Below are 26462 nucleotides of genomic sequence, written 5' to 3' on the forward strand. Positions count from 1 at the left end.
ATGATGTCAACCTGGTTGCCCCTGCCCACTGTTGCATTAGGAACATACGAATATAGTATTTGCAATACTGCGTCATATCACATTGGTACATTGTAATGTCAAGTACCTACTTTTACATGATGCTTTCCAGGTGACATTCCACCTTCTCCCACTATACATAACCCACTGAGCTTATCATGCAATGCTGGATATGTAGGGGAAACATTTCTTACTGGCCCTGTGGTGATTTAGCTTCTGTCCAAAAGCATGAGATTTGATTATCTGTATCTCAGCTTGCACAACTATCACTGGTATACTTGGTCATCAAATTCTCCAGCCCCTTTTCAAATCTAGCTACGCAGTTTAACTTTATGAACTCTTGCATTAGTGGATGCCACAGGCAGGTTACAGCTTGTGTGAAGTGTTTTATTTGCTTTTAAATTGACAGCCATGACCTATCCCTAAGTGTAGGAAGATTTTACAATCTCAGGCTCAATAATATATCATTGCTTGAATAATCTGGTACTGTAGCACTAACTTTTCACTTGCTCATTTCAGCAGTATTTAATGTCTCCTGAAATGCTTCTTGTTCCAGTGTCTGAACATGGTTTGCATTCCCTTAACTAACAGCACACTCTGATTAATAAAGACATGCAGCACTGATGAAGACATAAGATAACTGGAATTGGCCATTACTCCCTAATAATAAACTCTGCTGAATAATGACTGGCTTTTCCTGAGCCATCAATTCACCAACCAGTCAATATCTGCTGGCATCACCCCTCGCTTGAAGATGACGGTATAATCATGGCTTATTACTAAACTCTGAAACAGAACACACAATTACTTTCACTGGTAGAGCTTGTGTGATCCTCTTCTGAGGGGAAGAGATTAAAAAAAACACTGAAAATATTCTCAAATACTCCAAACAAACAGGATTTCAATTGTCTGCAGAAGCCACCCAATGTGTCCACTACAGCCAGCCACCTATTGTAATATCCATCCATATGCCTAAACCAACCATCTTATTTTCTAAGCAGCATAGAAGGGGAGGAGTAATGTGGATAAAATGGACACCCGGATAATCAGTGGCCTTACAGCCATTGTATTGAAGGTGAATGTTCCATTCCATTTAAATGAAGCCATCCTGCTGTCATTATAAATCTAAAAGGTTCAGCTTTGTGGAAGGATTTAATGGTAACCCTTCAGTGGTAATCGGATTAGAGGGGCTCATATAACTGCATGGTCTGAAGAACAGATAAAAGAAACCAGAGTTCAAACTCGCCACAGAGGACAGGCATTGAGCTGTGTGGTGCAGAATCAACTCGCTGTTCTGAGGCTTTGGCTATCATATACCCCAGAAATGCCTGCAAATTTCAATGGTTACTGGAAAATGCTTAGCAATGACAATTTTGAGGAGTATCTGAAAGCACTGGGTAAGATTCCTTTCATGTTTCTTTAGCAAATAATCAATAAAATGCCACCTCTCTTAGTCTTGGGTTGGATTTGATTTCTTCTGGGATAGTCACAACCACAATTTTAATGCAGTCTTTAAAAAATGCTTTCTTCAAAAAATATGATTACTCTGTGTTATGCAAAGTTTTGTTTGATTTGCTTTAAGCGACCTGTTTGCTTTTTACCTTACTACCACTAATCTATGCAGAGATTCAGCTACAGAACTTTAAAGGGCAAGCAAAAATTACTCTCTCAACATACATGTAGGTGGAAAGAAAACAAAATGTGCTTGATGTCAAAGTTTGTGTATATGCAGTTGGCAGGGAGGTACGTAAAATGCTTATTTCTATAGAAGTAGCATTTTTAAGTAATCAGAATGAATTTGTGTCAAATAGCTCAGTAGGAATTAGTAATGTCATGTTTCCTTTCATCTGTTTGTTTAGAAACACATTTGTTGTGGTAATAAATGTAAAGGGTACAAGGTTTTTTCCAAGTAAGCAAATTAATTCACTTGTAATTAACTTTAGTAAAACAGCCAGAGAACTATGTACTTGTGTTTTGGTCCATCCCAATCCTCTCAAGTTGTACAAGTCTTGTATTGTTGTAGATTTGTGGCTTTACTGCAAATCTTTTTTTCTGTTTTGCTTTCAGATGTAAACATTGCTGTGAGAAAAATTGCCAACTTGCTAAAACCTGACAAAGAAATCATTCAGAATGGAGATCATATGATCATTAAAACGCTAAGCACTTTTAGAAACTACATCATGGAATTTGATGTAGGAAAAGAGTTTGAGGAGGATTTAGCAGGGGTAGATGATCGCAAATGCATGGTAAGTATTAGAACTGTTACTATTGCATGACAAAAAAAGATTAGAAATAATTAGTAATAATCCTAGGTCTTGCAGCAGGATGCAGAGGCAAGACATTTTCATGTGGTTATTCTTAGAATTTTTATTTTTGTATTTGACAGCTTCATTTAGACAGGGCTGTAAACTGTTTTTAGCTTGTCTTTACAATAAAGGAATGTTAATGTTAAACTTGAATGTGAAGTTATTTCTTTTATTAAAGAACAGGCACTAGGTTTAAATTGTCTCTAGTATAATGTAATTGTAGAATGACATTTGCTATTCAAAAAGTCATTTACAGCCAAATTGTGCCACCCTTATATTGAGTAGTGCTTCACCACAGAAGCAACCCTGTTGATTTCAGTGGGGTAATTTACTACTTAATATGAGCAAGGGTGACAGGACGGAGGCCCCTATGTTTAGGAACTGGTGCTTTTCCTCTCTCTCTCTCTCTCTCTCTACCTTCCCTCACTTCTGTGGTGTTGAGAAGTTGTATAGTCAATTGCTTGACCACACTCTGGTTTGTTATGAAATATATACAAGAGGCCATAACCAATGCCAGTCAGGTTTATTGCTCTAGGCCAGTAATAATATAGTACAGGAAAAAGGATCTATATGGATGATACCATTTTCCATGAAGCTGTCTCATGCAGCGTTGTTACATTCACCTTGCGCAGAAGGTGTGCTCCCGCAGTTACACCCTTTTTATCCACTACCTGTTTACCAACGAAAGGTGCTGTGGATGTCATGTGAAACTAGATTTCACTATAAATCTTCCCACTGTATTTTCCACTGAATGTATCCGATGAAGTGAGCTGTAGCTCACGAAAGCTTATGCTCAGATAAATTGGTTAGTCTCTAAGGTGCCACAATTACTCCTTTTCTTTTTGTAGATTTAACTGATCAGCTTTCTACCTTGCTTTTCTGGTAGCATGGTGCACCCCTTATATTTTGTTCTGAACACATGTGTTTGAGGTATTAAAGAACGTGAAGACACCTCCTAGGTTTGTCCTAGGGTAGTTAGCCTGTGAGGGGAACTCCCGTTCTGTTGCTATAATAAAATAATCACATGTCCTGATCCTGACAGCTTTCGTATCTACTTAAGCCATAGCTTACTTCAGGTATGCAAAGTGTTATGGAATACTGAGCATAAGTGAACAGGAGTATAATAAAGATATAGGCCAATTTAGGCTATTTAACTGCTATATTTATGTATAGTAATATTTGTGCTTAATGCTTAATATATATGGTGTGGATCATACATGTTATCAATATAATATATATGCAAGTAGCCAGTATATACTGGTCGGCAATGGAGAGTTTCGCTACACTACAGACAGCAGGCTTAGCACATCCATTTAACAAGACAAAACCAGAGCAAACCTTACAGTAAGTAAGTGGCTCCAAGTGCTCTCCCTTGTGAGCTTTTACAAAATATTGTCTCTGGCAAGAGGTATCTCATGACCAATAATACCAATTAGCAGAAAAGGCTCAAGACTATCAAGCTACTTAGATAAGTCTGAGACTGGATGTTATCTCTCCCATTAGTCCTAGGGCATGGCATCTCTGCAATCTCCTAAAGCACAGGAGTTGCTGACAAGCTAAAGAAAATTATTTTACCAGCCATTGTAGCAGGGAAACAAAGCAGAAATGAAATAGACTTCCATTCTTAAAAAAACCTGGCCATCTTTATGACTGATTAATATTTTTCTCTGACATCAGGATGTAGAAGTTTACTTTTGATCCAGCAATGGCAGGAAAAGGAAGGTTTATGAGATCCAGTGAAAGGGAATGGCTAGATATGTGTCAAGCCACTGCATGGGCTAAACCTTCAGTACTCTTTGCTTCAGAGCCCAGACACCTGGACAGGAAAAAAAGGCATTTTTTCCCCTCCTTCCCTCTTCTCTTTCCCCCCCCCAAAAGGTGGTATAGTATAGTACAGCATTTTTAGTTACTGGCAGCTCCTTAAATCAGGGCATAGAGGCTCAATAGAGAGATATACAACTATTTAAGCTTTATTGACCCTGTGTGGTTTGCATGAGTCACAATACTGACTGAATTCTCAAAGACTTGTCCCAGAATTCACTGGGCTTGCTCTAACACCCGGGATGGATTACCTGGGTGGCATCATCTGCTGCAATTGTTCCAAAATTCCAGTCAGGAATCTGGTGGAATATACCTGAGATATGACACTTTCACCAAGTCTGATCTTACATCTTGGTCACCAATGCTATAAACAATCTAGAACTGCAGCTCTGCAACTAAATAACTACATTAGTAATGTTAGCCTCATTATATCTGCCAGAATTGCCTTGGGTAATAGTGTAGTTTATAGTTTAGTGCTTCCTATGGAATTATAAATGGATTATTTTTTTAAGAATGAGATCCCAGCTCTCCTACATCATAGGAGGGTTGCACACTGGAACTGTCTCAGGTTATTTTGCTCTCCAGACCCTGGGAACAATATGCAATGTGGTGCTGTACCACTGCGATGACTAACTAGCACAGCACCTCCTGCTGGTTGTCCTGGGAATTAGCTCTTTTCCAGCTTTGGAGCACTCTCTGCAGGCCGATGTCTCGCTTGCCGCTGGCCCCGTGTCCCTACTGGACCCCGGTGCCCTTTACCCTGGGGTTCTGCCCCAGCAGTACCCCCACACTCTGGGTCTCCCCTCCCAGGGGAACCCCCAACCCTCTAAACCCACCTTGCCCCAGTGGCTACTGCCAGTCATCATCTAGCCCCGCTCGTTGGGGCAGACTGCAGTCTGTAATGACCACTCATCATTGGCAAGGGGTTAGGACCTGCTGCCTTTGCCTAGTCTTGGGCTGCCCCTCTGCAGTCCCAGTACCTGTGTAGGCCTTCACCAAGGCCTGCAGCCTGGGGGCTTATCAGGCTGGAGCTCCCCAAGCTCCCTTTGCCCTTCCCCAGCACTGCTCGGCTTCAGGTACCTTGCTCCCAGGCAGCTAGCCCTTCCCGCTCCCAGGCTAGAGTGAGACTCTTTCACCTTCTGGCCCACCACCCTCTTATAAAGGCCAGCTGTGGCCTGATTGGGGCATGGCCGCAGCTGTGGCTTCTTCCCCCAATCAGCCTTGCTGTTCCCCGCCACAGCCCTCTCCAGGGCTGCTTTAACCCATTCAGGGCCGGAGCAGGGTGACCACCCCGCTACAGGTGCCCATAGCCTTTGAGTGACTAATCACTAGTTTCTGACTCTGGCACAAATAAGGGACGGAACAAGAAGCACAGGGACTGTTCCTGCCTAGTGTTCCTGAGGGCAAGTCACTCTGAAAGGAGCAGGGAGAAGGTAGAATTTGGCCTTGATTCCTCCTCTCTTCCACACTGGCATGAGCTGGGAAAGTGAGAATGGCTTCATCTTCCAAATAGATGTTGCATCTTGCACACTTCCCCTCTGAGTATCCTGAGAGGAAGGATGGTTCAGTGGTTATGAAACTGAACTGGGACTTGAGATAACAGACTTCATGTAGGACCTTGGGCTTGTCACTAAATCTCTCTGTGCCTCAGTTTCCCATCTGTAGGCTGGGGATAATATCTCTTTTTCTCACAATCTAAATAGACAAGGCAAGGAGTGGAAGTTCTTCAGGGCAGACACTGTTATCATGAGACATTTACTGGGGCCTTTTGGCGTTATGTTAGTACTGTTAGTAAATGATAATAGAAGCACAACCGGGCCTTGTATGAGTGCTTCCAAATGAAGTACAATCAGGAAATTGCTGCCTTTTCACATCTGTGAAACTAGGCAGAAGCCCATCCTGTGAGTCACAGTGTAGAAGTAAATATTGTTTTGATAGAAAAGTGGTTCAAGTAAATCCTACAGTGAGTTGATGTACTAGAAGCATACTACAGAGATATTGCCTATGAGGTATCAGGAAGTTCAGTTTTGAGAAAATTCTTGTTGGCAATATACATAACTGTGTTGGACGTAAGCGTCTAATGTAAGACCTCAGTGTTTTGATGATACCGGTATAAATAACTACGTAGTTGCAGAGGTTGTGAATAACATCTGTACAGCAGCTCTCCTTTTAACTAACAATTATTATTTTCCTAGATCCTATCTGCTTGCTCATTCCCTGACTTCTCAGCAGTGTTGCCAACTCTTGCAATTTTACCTCACAATATTTCGTGGTTTTTTTAAAGCACCAGCTCCTGGAATCATAGGTTTATATCAGAATACCCTGTGATGCCACTAGTCCACTGTGTGTAGATTATTTTTAAAAAGCAGATGAATTAATAGATAATACAAACAGTAAACAATACAAATAATTAATAGATAATACAAACAAATACAATTAATAGATAATACAAACAGTATATCGATACAAGATAAAAAATTGGTGACTCTTCATTGTGTACACTTAGTTTACATTTTGGTCATATTTCCATAGGGAAAATGTAACCTTGACAGGTTGTGGGATAGTTAGAATAATTCCAAATATCAATAGCACCTGTGATGAGGAAAGACTAAAGAGATTGAGCTGATTCTTATCAGAGAACAAAGACTCTGATGTGGCTTAAAGGACGTACAGAATGTCACGAGTGGGGTTGGTATTATTGAGCTAGGTGCTTTATCAGGGTTTTTGTCCTTATACTCTGCTAAAGCATCAATACTGATCACTGCTAGAGGCCAGACAGGGCTTGTTGGACCTTTGCTGAATTAAGTTTAAGTATCTTTCAAGTCCATTGTTTTAAAAGAATGGTTTATGTATGATGTGTTCTACACCACGGGGGAGGGCTACTACCCCTCCTCCAAGAACTAAAAACAGCATGTAGAGATTAAGGCAAATCAGCCCAGTTGTAACCCCACCACAAAGATACCAACTCCTGGAAAGGCTCACATATACTGATTCTCCAGGGACCAAGAGCCAAATAAATGACTCTGGGATAAATAGTCTGATGGACAAATGGACAGGACCTTCTGTTCAAAGAAGGGCTCCAATCCTTGAGAAAGGGTTGGAAGGACTGACACCTACCCGAGTCCTTGTTGGAGTTGGTTGATCTCTGGTAAGCTTTTTAGAAAGTGTTTCTTTTATTGTTTTTAATAGGTTTTCTCTGCAATGCGTTCACCTTAAGAATAGAGTGCTTGTTTAGAAAGAGCTGTGTTATAACATGTAATTTTATCTTTTTGAGAAATGCAAGCAGGATGCCTGCATTCATATCAGTCCACAGCAGTAATGTATATTTTCACAGTATTTTCCCTCTGCTGTTGAGTTTTATTACTTGGATTTGACTTTAACTGTGTTAGCCATAGAAAAATTCTTTACCTTTACTAATTATCCGAGCCTTAAATTTGTGAAAGGATGTGTCTATTCTGCATGTACATTACAATAGTTTAAAGTAATTATTTGACTGTTACAAATAAATTTAACCTTATTCCATTACATTCAGTAATGGAATAAGTAGACTTGATAGGACTGGTTCTGATCTCCCTCCCACCAGGTACAAGGCTACCTGCTTCTTTCAAGTCACTTCTGCTTTACACAAGTGTGAGGTCAGAATTGGGCCCATTATAACATTACATAAGATGTGAAGTTAATTAACAAGTATTTAGGGAGGATCTAGTCCACGGTATTACTGGATTCTACAAGAGGAATGAACTGTTGCTAATCTATTTTATATCAGGAATCATAATTAAGACTATGTCTACCTGAAGAGCAGGCACCCTGTAATTATAATCACAGGGATTTCCATGGGACCGCTCAGAGAGAAAAGTAGTACTCAGCACAAGTCTGAGGCCCATTATCAATTGTGCCATTTTAATGAGATGTGTTGAACAACCTGCTTCTAAATCCGCAGCCCTTCCACTTGACCCACAGGTTGATTCATGTGTCTTGTGTTCCTGCCTCCTTTTCTGATTCTGTCCTCCTGTAACAGTTCTACTTCCTCTGGGCTCTTTGCTCTGTGCTTTCAAGTATGCCCTTACATCCCCCATCTCGAGGATAAAACATCCCTCAGTCCCTGTCGTCTCTGTACCATTCTATCCTCTGGGCTTGTTTCAAACAGTATTACGTTGAGGTACACTAAGGAACTTTTGGTGCATACCCAGAGTGTCCATAGAGGCCAGTTAGTGTGGGACATGCTAGTGCATGCTAGAATTTACAGCCCTCTGCTGTGGAGCCCACAAATTCTGGCGAGTTTGTCTTTCAGTAGAGATTTGAGCAGGCCTATAAGGGTATGTCTATGCAGCAAAGAAAAACCCACGGCTGGCCCGTGCCAGCTGACTCAGGCTCGGGCTGTAGAGCTGTTTCATTCCTGTATAGACTTCTGGGCCCTGGCTGCAGCCCAACTCTGGAACCCTCCCTCCTCGCAGGGTCCTAGAGCCCAGGCTCCAGCCTAAGCATTGAAGTCTACACAGCAATGAAACAGCCCCACAGCCAGAGCCCTGAGCACCCGAGTTGGCTGGCATGGGCCAGCTGTGGGCATCTAGTTGCTGTGCAAACATACCCTAGTTGAACAAACATGTTCCAGAGTCCTATAGTGGCAGATTTCTGTTGCCAGATGCCAGAACTCAGAGGAGCACCCACAGCAAGAGAGGGACATTGTGGTACACCCTACCAACCTATTTGCTTTGAATTAACTTTTGGTGCTGCAAAGTGAAGCAGAAGACAGGACACCGGGGGCCGGATCATGGTAGCGAGAGTACAAGTGTGAGTGTGGGGGAAAGGATGAAATAAACAGCTCCATTGTGTACATACACAATGTATGTAGATGCTCACCCTGCTCTATCTAGTGTGCTAAAAATAGCAGTGCAGCCTCACGAGTACAATCCTGACTAACTCCTGCGTATACACATGGGAGGCTAGCCCAAGCTGCCACCCATGCCACCACAGCCACCATCCTATATTGAGCATGCTAGCTCGAGCATGTGTGTCTATCCATGCTGGGAAGCTCCTCCCAGCTGCTGTGTAGATCTACCCAATGTGGCTAGGAAGCACAGGCTCAACACACAGATAATGCCACCAGTGGGATACTTAATCCTGGCCCCATTCTCCCCTCCGCTCCTGGGAATATTTGTTGCATCCTTTGACAGGGTGGCAGAGGTGCGACTGCCACGTACACCCCAGGAAGAAATCTGTCTGAAGAATCCTGAGGATTCACTTTCAATAGGAAGCAACTTTGCAGCCCTTCCAGCACAGGCTCCATCTCTAAGCCACATTCCAGCTCAATGGTCCACTTTTCCAAACCCAGTGGAAGAGTCTCCAGTGGAATGGAAAGTGCATTTAATTTCTATAGTCAGATCAAAACGCAATACATTCAGATCCATAGTCTAAATGACACAAATGTTTCTATAGGCTGTGCGTGGTCCTTCTGTTCACAAACAGCAAAGCTCTTGGCACCACTTCTTTAGCTACAGTTCCTGCCCACCTGGATCATTTCCAAGCTGATAGGAGAAACCAAACATTTTAAAATTCTTTGTAGATGCTGAAAAGCTTTGTATACTTGGGATGAGTCATTTGCGGAAGAAATGTATTTCCCTGCATCAAACTTCAGTTTTTCTTGGACTTCTGGCAAGTCTGTCATGAAACTCATTGAACATGTAGTAAGAGCATCTCTTAGGATACAACATTGTCTTACTACTATAGATCACTTGCATTTTGAGAACCTTGTTGGAAGCCAGTTTTGCATACTTTCTCCAGCACAACACTGATGCTGTTCAAGAAATTTTATTTGTCTCTGGCTTATCAAGGTTCATGATGGTAAAATAAAACAAACAAAAAGCCACACACACAGACAGGCAAATAGGAAACATGAAGGAACTGATTTCCTTACACATGGTTCAGGCATCATGTTCTTTAGGTCATCATCTTCTTCTTTTGCTGCGTTTCAGAGCCTGTAGCACTTCAACAGTTTGGGAACCTAATAGCTTTGTTTTCTCAGCATTTCCATAGCGGATTCAGCTTCCTGGATTTCATGTGCAAATCCCAACTGCAGCCGGAAAATAAAAAGTGCACACATTTTTGATTCAGACGGTCCACTGAGAGAAACTGCATTTTCAGGAGAGTGGGTTGCTTCATGCACTACCAGATGGAACTCTTTGTTACAAAGTAGATAGAATGTCTTGTTGAGCTTAGTTCACTTGTTCAGCTCTAGGCTGTCTTTTTGCTGACATTGTCCTATTCCTGGTTATGGTTCTGAGTCACAGTTTGGGCAACACTTATTATGAGTTTGATGTTCAGTGAGCTTTTGTATATTTATTGAGATATCCTGGATCTCCTGGATTTTTGATTGTCCACCTGTACTCGATATTACTGTATCAGACTTTGCCATCAACTAAATCTCATCCTATGATTCCTGTTGTATGACTAGAGAAGTGTCAGAAGAATGTCCATGTGACACTAACTCATACTGTGTCACTTTAATTGTACTCTGTTTTTATTAGCTTGTCTTTGTGTCGCTAGTCCGGTGGTGACTATATCACCCATGTTGTCTTTTATTTGCAGAGGAGCCAGGTCATGGGTTCAGAGGAGGCCTACCATTTCTTCTCCTCACCTGAGTCAGTCTTCCAACTCCTGTAACTTGCATTTTTCTCAAACAACTTGTAGATGTAAAGAACGACTATTTTAATGACTGCTTCGGTCCCACTGTGTTCACAATTTCTGTGTAGTAGTTGAAATATTGTTAAAATATTGTACAAGAAGGTAGATTAATGGATTGTTTCAGCTAACCTGTCATTGCTGGAGACATAAATTCAAATTCTGACATAGGTCAAAAGGGAAAGATGAATTTTCTGCTCCATGTTTGATCACATCAGATGATGACCATAATTTTGTTCATTTCAGCAATAAACTGTGGGATTCCTGGTACTGGGTCTGCTCTAAAGCTCTGTAGAGAAGAGTGAAAGGGCAGAGGTGCTGCAAACTTTTGTTACCTTAGCTAACAAAACACAGAACCTCAATCTAAGCTTTTTTTCCTGATTAAGGCATATTGCCTGTGTTTGTCACTGCAGGGCCTTTGCCCCTAGTTTTCTCAGCTTCAGACACATACCCTTTTTTTACTCTTGGGGTCTGGTCTGGTGAGTCAGCAACAATAACTCTGCATCTCTCTGTAGTGCCCTGGAAGTTTGCGCAGTTTTTCCTTGCAGTGTTCTTGGCTTGCTTTAAATGACACAAAAGGGGCTCATCCTGCAAAGTACTGAGCACCCTCAACTATTATTGGCTTCATTGAGTAAGATACGAACAGAATCACTGGATTGAGAAGGACTATGTTCGGGAATGTGGCATACAGTCTTGGGTCACTGCAGCCATTTGCTGCATGGCAATATAAAGACACCTCTCTGAGTGGTATTAGGAAGAAAAACAGAAGTGCCTATGCTGTAGTCCCTAAAGGAAGGGAAATCAATAACACATTTTTGATTAAAGGTAGTAGCTACAATTCACATCTTTAGATGCTACAAGGTGGGATTCTTCTTAAACGTCCATTGTTGTTCTTGATCAGTAAAAAAAATAGTTCTTTAATTTTTGAACAATTCATGTTATTGTCTTTTATTCATCAATAAAATATGCTAGCAGGTTTAGATTATATGCTGCACTGTTCATGTGAGCACATTAGGGATAGTACAGCAGGAAACATTCTGGAAAGCCAGCATCAAAGGCTTTTGCATTTGGGCCACAAAGGGAAAAATACCGTTTTCTGATAAAACAGTTCTGATGAATACTGGAGTAAATCTCAGAAGTCGATATTTGTGACCCCGTGTCAATATGATTTATCACTAAATGTAGGAATTGTGACTGACCTTACTTCCATGAAGACTACACTAGTGTGGTTGCCACTGGGGGAAATGCAAAAGGATAGTCAATAGGTTTGTTTGGTTTTACTGAATGTTCCATTCATAAATTTTCGTTGGCCCACACTTGAAGACAATAGTGTTACTGCTGAAATGGGCATGTGTAATGTGTATTCTGGGCTTTCCTTTTCAGGAAGATGCTGCTGCTTTGGATGCATATTTAAATTACAATGTTCATAACTCACAAACAGATGAGGCAATCAATTTTTTTTAGTGAATTAAACACCCAAGCAAAATAAAGACATCTGAAGAAAAGCAGTTTAATTGAGACCATACAGCTTAGCGCATCAAGAATATGTATAATATAAGGCAAAAAATGATAAAACAAACCTCAGAGATAGAAGAAGAAAGATTTATTTGCTGTCTGAGTGTTTAAAAGCTTGTGCTTTCTCAGACTTCTCCAGGATACCTATTTGGGGCAGTGGATACAGTACAATCTATTTTGTAGAGTCACCTCACACCTGCTAACTAAAGCACTCAAGTACTGTACAGTTAGAATTAAAAACATGGTAAGTAAATTAATAGTATTTACAACCACCTTCTTGTAACTTGGAAATAGAAAACCCAGAGAGGCTTTAGCACAAAAAGGTAAAAGGAAATGGGGGCAAAATAGAACTATTACAGGTGAATAAGTTGTTGGGGGTGACTTTAAAGATCCCAGTGTCAAATAGAGGCCTGAAATACAAGCAGCTATTGAAGGTTGTGGCTTGTGTGTGGAGAAGGAACTATGTGATTGTGCACAGACACAGTACTATCAGGAGGACATCACTACTGGTTTCCCTCTAAAATTTCTGTGGATATTGTACCCGCTTTAAGCTGCATTTGACCCATAGAGGTTTAAGTGACTAGTCCAAGGTCACATTGCAGCGAAGTGGCAGAGTCAGAAATATAAGCAAGAAGTCCTGGCTCAGTGCCCAGCTCCCATCACAATACCACTTAATTTCATGCATCCTAACTGATTGTTAATGGATATACTGAAATAACTTTAAGCCCCTTAACAAGCTCTTTTGTCCAGTCTATCCTTTTTTGTGACCTGCAAAAATGGAGTTTAACTAAAGTTTAACAATCAGAAGTGTTGTGCAATTTTCAGGACCGGTGGTATCCCCCAGGTAAGCACATGTTGCTTGCTTGGGAATTCTGTAGGTCTGCAGCACATAGATCTATAGGTCTTGTCCTTTTTTTTTTTTTTTTTTTTTTTTTTTAAAAGATGTCAATGTGTTTTGTATTTGTCGGGAACAGGAGTTACAGCGAGCCAGTAAGTAATCCTAACAGGCACACAATGAGACACAATCATCATGCCAAATGCCTGCCTGCCACTGTCATGTGTTTTCTGCCTCAAACTAAAGTCATTACAGACTACACAAATATTCCACTTCAGCACTGTATTCTGTGCCTTAGTTAATGTTTACAATAATTTAAGGGGGTCTTTTCTTTTAAGAGAATGAAAAGTGTAAGGAAGGTTTAAAGGGTTTGTTTACTGTTTGAAGTAGAAGCGGCAGCACAAGCAGTTATGAATCCAAAAATCTACATTACATTTTTGAAATAACTGGGTGTCTCCCAGCCAAGAGTCACTGAAATATTCTAAGTATTGCTGTGATGCTTGGAGTTCCTTCCCTGGACCTGAAGAAGAGCTCTTTGTGGTTCAAAAGCTTGTCTCTCTCACCAAGAGAAGTTGGTCCAATAAAAGATATTCCCTCACCCACCTTGTCTCTCTAAAATACTCTTCTTCTTTGTATAACTAATTAGTTTATAGCGGAAAAGAACTGTTTTATCTTCCAATGTAAACCCCAGCAGGGTACTTCCATAGCTTCCTTCTGAATGTCTGAATCATAGACATAGAGCCTTTTCCCAGCATGTTTAATCTAAGATTTAAATGTTTTAGAAGTTGTGTAATGCACTCCAATAATATAGTAATATTATGGTGATTAAAGTGCCGTGTTTGTGCTGAAGTAAAACTGTTTATACCCTTTGGATGTTTTTTTTTAATGTCTCCTATATTATTCCCCTATAATATGCCCTATTCATGGGAAGGATGTCAAACTGGCAGAAATGGAAACTGAAATATTCACTTTATCCTCCAGGCAGTGTAAGATTTTCAAGGAAGCAAGGAATCCCAGGCTTCAGTGAATTGTTATTAATTTATGACATCAAGATTTTAACACATGAACCAGGGTTAAAATTTTTCACTCAGAGACCCAAACTCTATCTCCACATCTCTCTCTCGCCTATTTCCTCTTGAGTCTTAGTTGTCTGTTCAATGTATGTGGTGTCCAGCAGATGGCATTATGCAACAGGCAGCCGCGCTGCAAGCTTTCTTCCTGCTTGTCCATATGGTGAGTAATGTACTCTACAGGGGAGAGATTTCTAAAGTGCATCTCTTGGTATTGAAACCTCCCCCTCAATTACTGGGAGCGGATCACATCCACCCTGACTAAATTGGCCTTCAGCATTGGTTCTCCTCCTGTAAGGTAACTCACTTCTCTTCATGTGCCAATATATATTTATGCCCGTATCTGTAATTTTCACTCCATGCAGCTGAAGAAGTGGGGTTTTTACCCACAACAGCTTATGCCCAAATAAATGTTAGTCTTTAAGGTGCCACTGGACTCCTCATGGTTTTTGTAGCTAACCCGGTCACATCTCATGGAAAATAGAAATAGATCTCTTCTGTTCCAAAAATATTGCCCTATTTCCACTCAGTAGTATTTTCTCAGTTGCTTTTTTTTTATCAGCCATTAAGAGTTTGAGCTAAAGGGAAAACCCCCAATGATAAAATACTACTGATTAAGATTAATTCTCCTGACATACCAATTTCTGCTACCTCTGGAACAAAGATGAGGAGAACACTGTGTTCTTCTCTAATAGGTTCTGTTCTCTTTGAATCCTGTAGGAAAATGAGCACAACATAAGGTCAGAAAAGATTTGATTTGCTTGCACCATTCAAGTGTGTATGTATATCCATGCATCCAAAGAGAAGGCAAAAAAGACTATTGGGAATTCTAGGTAATAAAACTGCAGAATTAATGCAATCTCTTGCCTTGTGCCTCTGGGGGGTCATGCTAAATCACTTAAAGGAATGTCTAACCTTGATTGGTAAAAAGGAACATAAAAACATTGCATTTTTCTGAGCTCAGACAGCATTTTAATCACCTTAGAAAGCTGAGGGGGGGAATAAAGTTGTCTCCCTGTGCTGCTAGAAAGATTTCTTTATTTTCCCCAGCTGAACTAGACTAGAGAGGAGTTATCAGACCTCTTACAAGTTAGACAAAGATGCATAAAGTTTATTATTGTTGATATGAGCATTGGATGAACATAACCTGATTCTGATCTCACACTGGCTTTACACCTACATAATGCAACTGATTTAAATGGAGTTATTCCTGGTAAACAACAGTGTAAGATCAGAATAGAATCAGGCCCAGTGTGTTGCTGCTTTGTGGCTTATGATTTACATAATCTGTGCAAACTATATGTAGTGAATTATTTACTACATACATTTAGCTTTTTTTTGTGTCCATAAGTTATCTTCACATGGGGGGGGGGGTCCATTTTTACAGATTTTTTCATTATTCAGAATTGTTTGACTGCTTTATATGAATTTATTTCAGACTATGAATTGCTGATACATTATTCACTTTGATTAGTTGCTATTGGTTGCCTAAGTCACCAACTATTGTTTACACTCTGGGATTGGATGACTGAAGAGTTTATAAACGGATAAAAAGGAATCAAATAAATTTTAAGATGGATATATTCACCCTCCTGGCAAAAACCATGGCACCAAATGCATTTTTCACAAGTATGTTTGAGACTTACCTAATTTGTGAATAAAAACCAAAAACAAATCAATGGTTCAATATTCATAGGAATGAATATAAAAAGTATTGTGAATGCCACAAAAGTGAATTTACAGGCTTTATTAGGACAAATATTTGGAAACTTATTTTTTGCCATATTTGTCCAGTTTTAACTAATATTCATAGGTACTTATTCTACAATTAGCTTTCATGGGGACCACTCCCGTTCCACTTGCAGTCAGTAGAAAATGCTCCGCTTGACTTCATTGGGGAAGGACTGAGCCTTTTATTTGTAAATGTTTCTTTCACTGAAGTGATTTTTCCATGCTGTATTCAGCATTACAGGCCAAACAGGCTTTAAGTTTCACTGTGGCTGTGCTTGGCAAAACACAGTTATCCGGTCAGTTCCGTTCCCCGCTACCCACTATGCAATGGGAAGAATGCACTTCACTCAGTTCTCTAGGAAGGTGAGTGGGCCAGATTCTCAGCCAGTGTAAACCAGTGTAGCTTCAGAGTCGAGCTCAGTAATGTGAATGAATATTTCTTCTGTTTTTGAAATTACCCCCCTCCCCTCCCCACACACACTCTTTGAATGCCTTGATATTGACCTTCTCTAATTTTTCTTTTTTATAGAATATTTATGGCCTTTATATTTATGTAGATAATTAGGGTGCAGATCTTGCCCTCAGTTTATGCAGCCCCATTGTCCTCCCTCTTTGTCACTTAATCTTGTTCATCACAAACTGCTTTTGATTAGTTCCAATACAATTTGATTAGTTTCTTCTATGGTACAAAGACTCCTGAAAACCTGCAAAAGTCAAGGTACATAGTTAAAAATAATAATGGGAGGTTGTTGATGCTTTTTCCTTAACAAGTGTCCCTTGAGTATGTCCTGTATATTCACCAACATTTCTTAAACATCTTGCTTTAATCATTTCCATTAGTATATTTCATGAGCCCGCATAGCCTTCCTGCTCTTCATTTACTAGTGCGTATGGGGGTGGATAGAACAATATTGCTGATTGCCATGGCAGCATTGTGCATATCTGCAGCTATCATTAATTCTTAATGAAAGGGTTCAGGCCGTGAGGAACCCACCAGTAAAGGAAGCCAACTTAATCTTTAATGGAAATTGGTTTTAAAATAGACATTGCAAAAAGAGACAAATGAAAACTAGTGTTACGCTTGTGAATCTTATGAATGGCTAGAACATCTACATCTTAGAAGTTCGAATTTTCTAACTGGCCATTTTAACCCTTTGTGACTTATTTCACAATAATTTTTATGCATATCTTCTCCTGTCAGATGAATGTGCTGAACATGTTGTAATCAGTAGTCCTTCATGTGGTAAGGTATTAAGACAGTAAAATGTAGGTGGTTCTTTATGAATGTGATTTGCTGCTGAGTTTATTTTAGAGGGAAAGACCAAAACATTTCTGAATGCATTGTAAAAGGTGGAGAGACTTTTAGCAAGGACAGTTGAATAGTTTGTCTTCAGAGACTCCATATGACTGACAGTGCCTCACTTACAATTATTTACCCTGGCAATCTTTCTCATGATTCATTTTCTATGCTTGTTTAGTTGGAAGCTTCCCCTGGGATTTACAGATGGTGGCTATCATGGTTATCATTTGAGAATTAATTGTTTGTAACATACACATCCTCAAAAAAGAATAGGGATGAGTCGTACTTAAGCCCTATTCAGTGTTCAACTCCTGTGCATGACAAATGTAGGTTGACTTCTTTTTAAAAAAAAGCAAGGTGGAGACAAGTGAATTTCCATAATGTCTGTAGAATTAAACCTTTTCTCCATTTTTGACTGCTCACAGAGGTAATGTCTTCAAGGCTTTCAAGATCTGCACAGTAATTCCTTACTTTTTTATTCCTTGGACTCAGTTCTCCACTCTGTTACACTGGTTTAAAACCAGTATTATTCGACCAGTGCTCAGGGTAACACTGGAGTAAAACTAGTGTAATGGAGCCAAAAATCAGGTCCTTTTTGTTTTTATATCACAAAACAATATTTCATTTCAATCCATCATACATTGTTACAAGAAAAAAACCTAGTCGTTGCTTTTAAAGATAAATAAGCTGTACTGCCTTAGGGCCTGAGCCTGCAAATGCTTACACATGTGAGTTGTTTTACTCATGGGAGAAGTCCCATTGAACTACTCAGGTAGTCATGTATAAATGTTTACAGAATTATGCCCAACCCAGCACAGCCACTGGGACTTACACCCTTTCTTAAAGTTAAGGGCATATTTGAGTGCTTTGCTAAATAAGAAAGGGTTGCTGAGCCAGGGCCTAAAAGGGTATTTAATAAAACCAAAAACGTAATGAAGGAAATCTGCCATAGTTTCAACATCTCCATAACTAAAGAAGGGTCTCCCAGGTAGAGATGCTACTTCCACAGAAAGTCTTGATCGATGATGTCAGACAGCCTGGGACATGAACGGCAGCTCAGCATTTGGATGCTCAGGAAAGGCCTAGACAGTTATTGTTAGGTACAGCCGATTATTATTTTAAGGCAGGGTGTAGTTGGTCCCAGGCATGTGTAGGATCTGAAGGAAGGATTGGGGAGGCCACCTATTGATGGGAAACGTAACTTTTAGAAGGTCAAAGTTTCAGGCCCTTTTGGAAACATACTACTAATCTGAGCACCAATGGAAAGAGTGCATGTGTGTATAAAAAAGGGAGAGCGGTCATACATGTGAATTAAGGCAGCTTTTTCTCCTGACCTCGAGGGTCAGCATTTGTGAAGAAATCATGTAGAGTGCTTACATTACCAAAAAATCATAGATCTGACTATACCACATGGATTCTTACAACAGCTTTAAGAGTCTCCTGCTTTTCTGGTGTATTGAGACACCCAGCTTCATTTCCTGTGGCTCAGGCTTTGCCATCAAACTACATTTAATTGTTCTTTTTAATGACTTCAAGAAGTTTAAAAAAAAAGTGTGTGAGAGTTATACTCTTCTCTTCTTAGTAATGCGATAGTGTGATTAAAATATCTATTGTATTACACTGAAGCTTTCCTTTAAGGAAATTGACTCCACCTAAGTGTAATAGATGAAACTGAATGCCATAATAATGCTGAATAACATGTATATATTTTGCTAGACTAACGTGAGTTGGGATGGAGATAAACTTCTTTGCGTACAGAAAGGAGAAAAAGAAGGCCGTGGTTGGACCCAGTGGATCGAAGGAGATGAAATGCACCTGGTATGGTCATGTAACATGTTTTAGATGCCATAATTTTTTTTTATTTATTCAAATGGTGAAAGTAACAGCACACAGCTTGCCGCACCTTATCTTGGCTTATTGTGGAGTAATTAAACATTGGTGTTGCATTTGACTTGCTTCTAAAGCAATAATTTCATGCCGGGCCATTATTCTCTCATGCCCCTTCTGCAAAGAGCAATGTTCTAAATTCAGGCAATCTTTGTGTTAACTGTTTGTTCCCAGATCTATCCATTTAAATTGTGTGCACAGAGGAAGACGTGTCATAGAAATATCCTTCATGCACTCAGTGATATAAACAGTATGGGGACTGAAGAAATTCTGTATCTAGCAGCATAAGCCAGAGGGAGAAAAAACATACCATTGTTCTTTTTAAATATGGGCCAGAATGAATGCTGGCTTAGAAAACAAAGAGAGCAGTTTTGTTTGTAAAACGCCATGCTCTTTCTGACTGTTGTCTCTATATTTCCTAGTTAACAGCAACTAACATAAGTTTATAACATTTTTTTTCTAGATAGAGGTTCATAACATCCTCTTTGAGGCTTACCTGATGTGGTAAAATGTTCTTTTCCCACTGAAGGGGGCAAATCAGATCTCTAGTCCCACTCACCGTTCAATTCACGCAGCACCTAGGAGTTTTCTGTTTAGAATGCTGAATCCCTGTCTCCAGATCAGTAGCACAATGCCATCAGAGATCTCTGCAACAGCACCCAGAGCCAAGTGAATGCCACTTTACTGCATAGAAGGGTCTGCGAAAGGTTAGGAGGGAAAGAGGCCCAGAAACACATTTAGGTCTGTCCCATGTAATCAATTTTTTTTGTCCACACACTGCCTAATGCCTTTGTGTGTGACCTCTATGGATGATACTATGGCCCCAGTGAAGCCAATGGTAAAACTCCCACTGACTTCAGTGGGGTCAAGATTTCACCCACACATGTATTTTTCACAGTCAGTATAGCCTCATTGTCCCCAGTTTTACATCACTTGGCACACTGGCCTTGAGCTACCATCATTGCATCAAGAAATAATGGATAGGAATCCCCTTTGAGCCTGCTAATCCTGCTTCTGAATCAATCTGCGTGACAGCTCCTTCGTTCAGTCATTCGTTCCCTCTGTGGAGCTGAACACGTGTTGTCTCAGTAATGCTCCCAAACCTTGCTGAGGAGAGAAGTTAATGAGGGGGGTCAAAAGTCAAAGCTGGATCTCCCACTGACATTGCAGAGCACTTATCACAGGGGAAAGCAGCCAGTTCTTTTTAAAAAACATTTCTTCTAATTGCTCTGTAGCCTTTGCTAGTTTGTTCTGTAAATAGGGTGACCAGATGTCCCAATTTATAGGGACAGTCCCGCTTTTGGGGTCTTTTTCTTATATAGGCTCATATTGCCCCTCACCCCCGTCCCGATTTTTCACGTCTATCTGTAACACATATCTTTACATGTGTTGTTGTTGCTGTCCAGGTCCCCATTCCTACATATGTCTGGCGTATTCAGGCTCCAGGCAGGGGAAGTCTGCTAGGAGCCATGGAGAAAGTAATCCTTGTCACAATGGCAGCACAGATGTGGAGTCCCGCTATGTTTAACTTTAAGGACATGTATTTCTCCATCTCTTTTCAGCAAAGCAATTACATACGTGCTTAAGTGCCATTGACTTTTCAGCATCCAGACCTGCTGCTTCAAGGGCTCTCTGAAAAAAGGCCACTGGGAGGGTTCCTATTCAAGCAGACACATAACCAACAGGACAGTGGGGTGGGAGTAGGTATTGTTTCATATTCTCTGTGTATATATAAAGCCTGCTGCAGTTTCCACGATATGCGTCTGAGGAAGTGAGCTGTAGCTCACGAAAGCTCATGCTCTAATAAATTGGTTAGTCTCTAAGGTGCCACAAGTACTCCTTTTCTTTTTGCGAATACAGACTAACACGGCTGTTACTCTATAACCAACATTGCCATTTCCAGCTGAGCATGACATGTGCCAAATCACACTCTTTTCTACCAGCCAAGTACTGACACTGCTGTATATAAAATACTCTGGGTGGAGAAAGTCTCTAAACTGCTTTAATGCCCAGCCTTTTCTGATGTACATTTTGTCACTTCTTGTATGTTTCACTAACTCAAAAAGGCATCATCAGTCCCATTGGAATCCTCAGTGTGGTCTCCTCTCCTTTGACCTTATTTAAAACTCGTAAAACTTTTAAATAATTGAGATCGTCAGGTCTCTGTCATTCTGAGAGCCCTTTGGTGCCAAGGCAAATTATCATAAACATATTTTATGATACTTCAATAATTATTTTATGATCCTATTGAACTTTACACAATGATCCAAATATTTATTTAAACATTTGCACAGTTTTATAATATATTGAGTGTTATGCCTTGGAGTTTAGTAGTTTCCCAACCTGCTAGTTCTCCTGGTCTGAATTTTGTAGTATGATGGTCTTCTTTTTCCTTCTTTTTTTCCCCCCTTCCTTCCTCAAATTCTGTTTCACTACAGTGACTTGAAACAGGCACTTATCTGGCCATTCTCCAGTTCCTTCTGAATTTTATAACCTTTTTCTTTTGTATTGACTGCCTCTCACAGTTTGTGGTGTTTTTTTTAATCAGTAGGTTTCATAACTTTACTGCATGTTCCTTCTTCCAGATTGATATATCAGAGTGAACAAAATTGGTTCTAATACCAATCCTTGTAGAACTCTACTAGTTGTTTCCATTCATCCTGAACTGTGTCCTCTTACTAGTATCTTTGAAATCCAGCCATCCATTCAAGTAGCTCAGCCCAGTAATATACTTACTGTCCTAGATTAGTCTTTGTGTGATACTATATCAAAATTTTTCCTTTAGTCCTAGCAAACTATGTTCATGGCTTCCCTGTCAATTTTGTCTCACGCCCTGAAAACGTTCAGTAAGACATTTTCAAAAATTTTCTCCAAGTTAGGTCTCTAAGTTCAGTTAAGTCAGAAATGTCAAAGTTCAGCCCTTTCATAGAATCATAGAATATCAGGGTTGGAAGGGACCCCAGAAGGTCATCTAGTCCAACCCCCTGCTCAAAGCAGGACCAATTCCCAGTTAAATCATCCCAGCCAGGGCTTTGTCAAGCCTGACCTTAAAAACCTCTAAGGAAGGAGATTCTACCACCTCCCTAGGTAACGCATTCCAGTGTTTCACCACCCTCTTAGTGAAAAAGTTTTTCCTAATATCCAATCTAAACCTCCCCCTCTGCAACTTGAGACCATTACTCCTCGTTCTGTCATCTGCTACCATTGAGAACAGTCTAGAGCCATCCTCTTTGGAACCCCCTTTCAGGTAGTTGAAAGCAGCTATCAAATCCCCCCTCATTCTTCTCTTCTGCAGGCTAAACAATCCCAGCTCCCTCAGCCTCTCCTCATAACTCATGTGTTCCAGTCCCCTAATCATTTTTGTTGCCCTTCGCTGGACTCTCTCCAATTTATCCACATCCTTCTTGAAGTGTGGGGCCCAAAACTGGACACAGTACTCCAGATGAGGCCTCACCAATGTCGAATAGAGGGGAACGATCACGTCCCTCGATCTGCTCGCTATGCCCCTACTTATACATCCCAAAATGCCATTGGCCTTCTTGGCAACAAGGGCACACTGCTGACTCATATCCAGCTTCTCGTCCACTGTCACCCCTAGGTCCTTTTCCACAGAACTGCTGCCTAGCCATTCGGTCCCTAGTCTGTAGCTGTGCATTGGGTTCTTCCGTCCTAAGTGCAGGACCCTGCACTTATCCTTATTGAACCTCATCAGATTCCTTTTGGCCCAATCTTCCAATTGGTCTAGGTCCTTCTGTATCCTATCCCTCCCCTCCAGCGTATCTACCACTCCTCCCAGTTTAGTATCATCCGCAAATTTGCTGAGAGTGCAATCCACACCATCCTCCAGATCATTTATGAAGATATTGAATAAAACCGGCCCCAGGACCGACCCTTGGGGCACTCCACTTGATACCGGCTGCCAACTAGACATGGAGCCATTGATCACTACCCGTTGAGCCCGACAATCTAGCCAGCTTTCTACCCACCTTATAGTGCATTCATCCAGCCCATACTTCCTTAACTTGCTGACAAGAATACTATGGGAGACCATGTCAAAAGCTTTGCTAAAGTCAAGAAACAATACATCCACTGCTTTCCCTTCATCCACAGAACCAGTAATCTCATCGTAAAAGGCGATTAGATTAGTCAGGCATGACCTTCCCTTGGTGAATCCATGCTGGCTGTTCCTGATCACTTTCCTCTCATGCAAGTGCTTCAGGATTGATTCTTTGAGGACCTGCTCCATGATTTTTCCAGGGACTGAGGTGAGGCTGACTGGCCTGTAGTTCCCAGGATCTTCCTTCTTCCCTTTTTTAAAGATTGGCACTACATTAGCCTTTTTCCAGTCATCCGGGACTTCCCCGGTTCGCCACGAGTTTTCAAAGATAATGGCCAGTGGCTCTGCAATCACAGCCCCCAATTCCTTCAGCACTCTCGGATGCAACTCGTCCGGCCCCATGGACTTGTGCACGTCCAGCTTTTCTAAATAGTCCCTAACCGCCTCTATCTCCACAGAGGGCTGGCCATCTCTTCCGCATTTTGTGATGCCCAGCGCAGCAGTCTGGGAGCTGACTTGTTAGTGAAAACAGAGGCAAAAAAAGCATTGAGTACATTAGCTTTTTCCACATCCTCTGTCACTAGGTTGCCTTTCCTATTCCTCAGGAGGTTTTCTCAATACTGTCCCCACCGCTGAAGTAAAGTTTGTGAAGCTGTAATTGGCTGGATCTTCTCCAGAACACCACCTACAGTGGCTCTTATTTTTCAATGACCATGTACCACCTTGTGGTATTTATCTTTATTGCCGTATTTCCTATATTTAATGTGGAAAATACTGCAAATAGCATAGTAAATGTAACTACTGCTTATGGGAGATGTCCAGTTTTTAATGATATCCTCTCCATCTCTCTTGCTACATCCTTGATGATTCTGGAACAGATCTTCTTTGCTTGTTCTGTGTCTTAGGTCCCAGTCTTGCAAGCTGTTGTGCCTGGGTAGAGCTCTGTGCGGGAATAAGAGTCTACCTATGCAGAGCAGCTTGCAGGATTGGAACCTTAGTCTTCGGGGTGAAATCCTGGTCCTGTTGAAGTCAGTAACAAAACTCCCGTTGTCTTCAGTGGAGTCAGGATTTCACTCCAGATGTTTAATGTCTTAATTATCTATTCAGGCTTTATCTTGATTTTCTTCAGTAGTGGTTTCCTTCCTAACCAATGTTCCTTTGCGAACACTTGATCCAAACCAATTATCATCCCCATCTTTCAGAGGCACCAGTGTCTCTTTTATTTTACTTTATGTTCCTTGTGTACTTGAAGGCTTTTTTATCTGTTTCTCTTTTCCTCTATCTACAGTATTTAAATAATTGTTGAGTTAGATAGAAGCTTCCTTTTCCTTCGTTTGTCTAATCATTTTATACGATTTCTATATACCTTCCTTTTAACTGCAGTCCTATTTTGTACATGCCTTTCTTTCTTGATCATTTTCTGCTCTCTTTCCTTCACCCTCATTGGTCTTTTGTATTCCTGCAATATCCATTGCTAGATCATGGGCATTTATTAATTTATCTTTGAACACATTTCCTCTTCTTTTGTTTTATCATATTGATTTAATTTCTTGCGTTCTTTCTAAGTTCGCTCAAGTAAAATCAATGAGCAGATTTGAAAAAGTAAGTGGTGGCTGTTTCCTAATCTCTGATCATTTGTGACCCCAAAATGAGGAGCTACTTGCAGCATATTCTGCAGATTTTCATAAAATGGTTCTTCTTTTTTAGGTGCTTTGATGAGCAACAAAAGTGTTATTGTGTTCTTATTTGGCTTCAGCACGAACATTCGTTAAGATAAACAAGATGTTCCATACTTCTCTCAGAGCTGTTCTCTCAAGATGGGTACACCCTGAAGTGCATCTGTTTACATGCTGCAGTTCACACTGTGAAGTTTATCTCTGCAGCCTCTACTACCAACTGATTTTTTTTTTTTTAAGTCTTAGATTATGAAACGCAACATGGCAGCCACCAGACAAAAGTGCTGGATATCCAGCCAAGCATGCTCCACTCAAATCCAGCCTTTGGGTAAAATCCTCTGTCCTACAGAGCACTGCAAAGTGCACTGGATCACTTTTAAATTGCTTCTTCTCTGCCCTGTCAGTTCTCCATTACCAATTATCTTCATGGAGCTATCCAAACATCAATTAGGGATTGCACCCTTCTTGGTTCCCTCTTTTACATAATGTGTAATGAAACAGAAAAGTACCAGGTCCACTCACTGTCCAATATACTTCTTCCAGTTAATTTGTCAGATTCTGAGGCAATTTTTCAGCAGCCTTCTGTTTTTGACACTTGCAACTGGTTACCCATGCATCAGTGAGGACACAGTCCTTATGCAGATGCAAAAACTTATTTTTGCACATGTAGCTTGGGTACTGTTCAATTTGCATATGCAGATATGCTGCTTGTATGCCCTCAATGGATAAATGTCCATTTAGATGTGTGCAAAAAGTAATGTGTGCAAAAGTGAGAATCCTTACAACAGTGGAATCCTAGGCTGGATATTTGTCCCTTGTACTAATTATTAGCTTTTTTCTTTCCACAGTTCTATCCAATTTCAGTTATTGTTGCTGCATCATCATACATTCCTATTATCAGATTACTCTAACACTTGTTCCTTAATTTGAATCCACCGTAATTGTCCATCTAATATTTGACTTAACCATATAAGTAGGTGTTTTAGAAACTGACATTTACACAGTACATCCATGTGTGTAAGTCACACTTATGACTCCTATTTTCCTTTCAGGAAATCAGAGTAGGCGGTGTCAAATGTAAACAAGTCTTTAAGAAGGTACAGTGAACCTAACCTGCCCATTGCCGATACAGAGATGAAGAAGAACAGAATAGAACGTATGGACTTGCTACCGAAGCGCCACCTGCTTTTAGTGCCCAAGTATATCCTTAACATCTAGCGAGCAGACCCCCTGCACATCTGTGCAAATGAAATTAGAACTGTGTAGTGCTGTCTTTGCAAAAAGGATTTTTGTAAAGAAATCATTCTAACTAAACACAATCCTTTTTAGAAATGCCAATTAAAGATACTGAAAATCATAAATCACTGTGTGTGCCTTGCTTTATGGTAGATCTAAGTCTAAAGTAGTTTAATATAAGTGAGTTTGAGGGTTTTAAAGTATTGTTATTGCTGTTTTTCATTTACACTAAGGCCACTTTACATTGCAGTAGTCATGTGAAGCATCCTTAAGGTGGACTTTCTTTGTAATATCTTGTGGTGGGGTGTAAACCACATAGATAAACAAAGGGG

The 26462-nt window shown here is 40.5% G+C and overlaps 1 protein-coding gene across 1 annotated transcript; it reads left to right on the forward strand.

Annotated features, from left to right (window-relative positions):
* The first annotated feature begins 1193 nt into the window (after positions 1 to 1193).
* Positions 1194 to 26235, forward strand: RBP1 (retinol binding protein 1). The gene is made up of 4 exons (XM_073359988.1): positions 1194 to 1415; positions 2086 to 2264; positions 18991 to 19092; positions 25947 to 26235. The coding sequence occupies exons 1-4, from the start codon at positions 1343 to 1345 to the stop codon at positions 25998 to 26000; spliced, it is 408 nt and encodes a 135-aa protein (XP_073216089.1). The 5' UTR covers positions 1194 to 1342; the 3' UTR covers positions 26001 to 26235.
* Positions 26236 to 26462: the final 227 nt, after the last annotated feature.

This window comes from Lepidochelys kempii, chromosome 9, assembly GCF_965140285.1.
Source record: "Lepidochelys kempii isolate rLepKem1 chromosome 9, rLepKem1.hap1, whole genome shotgun sequence".
In the NCBI taxonomy this organism is placed as follows: domain Eukaryota; kingdom Metazoa; phylum Chordata; order Testudines; family Cheloniidae; genus Lepidochelys; species Lepidochelys kempii.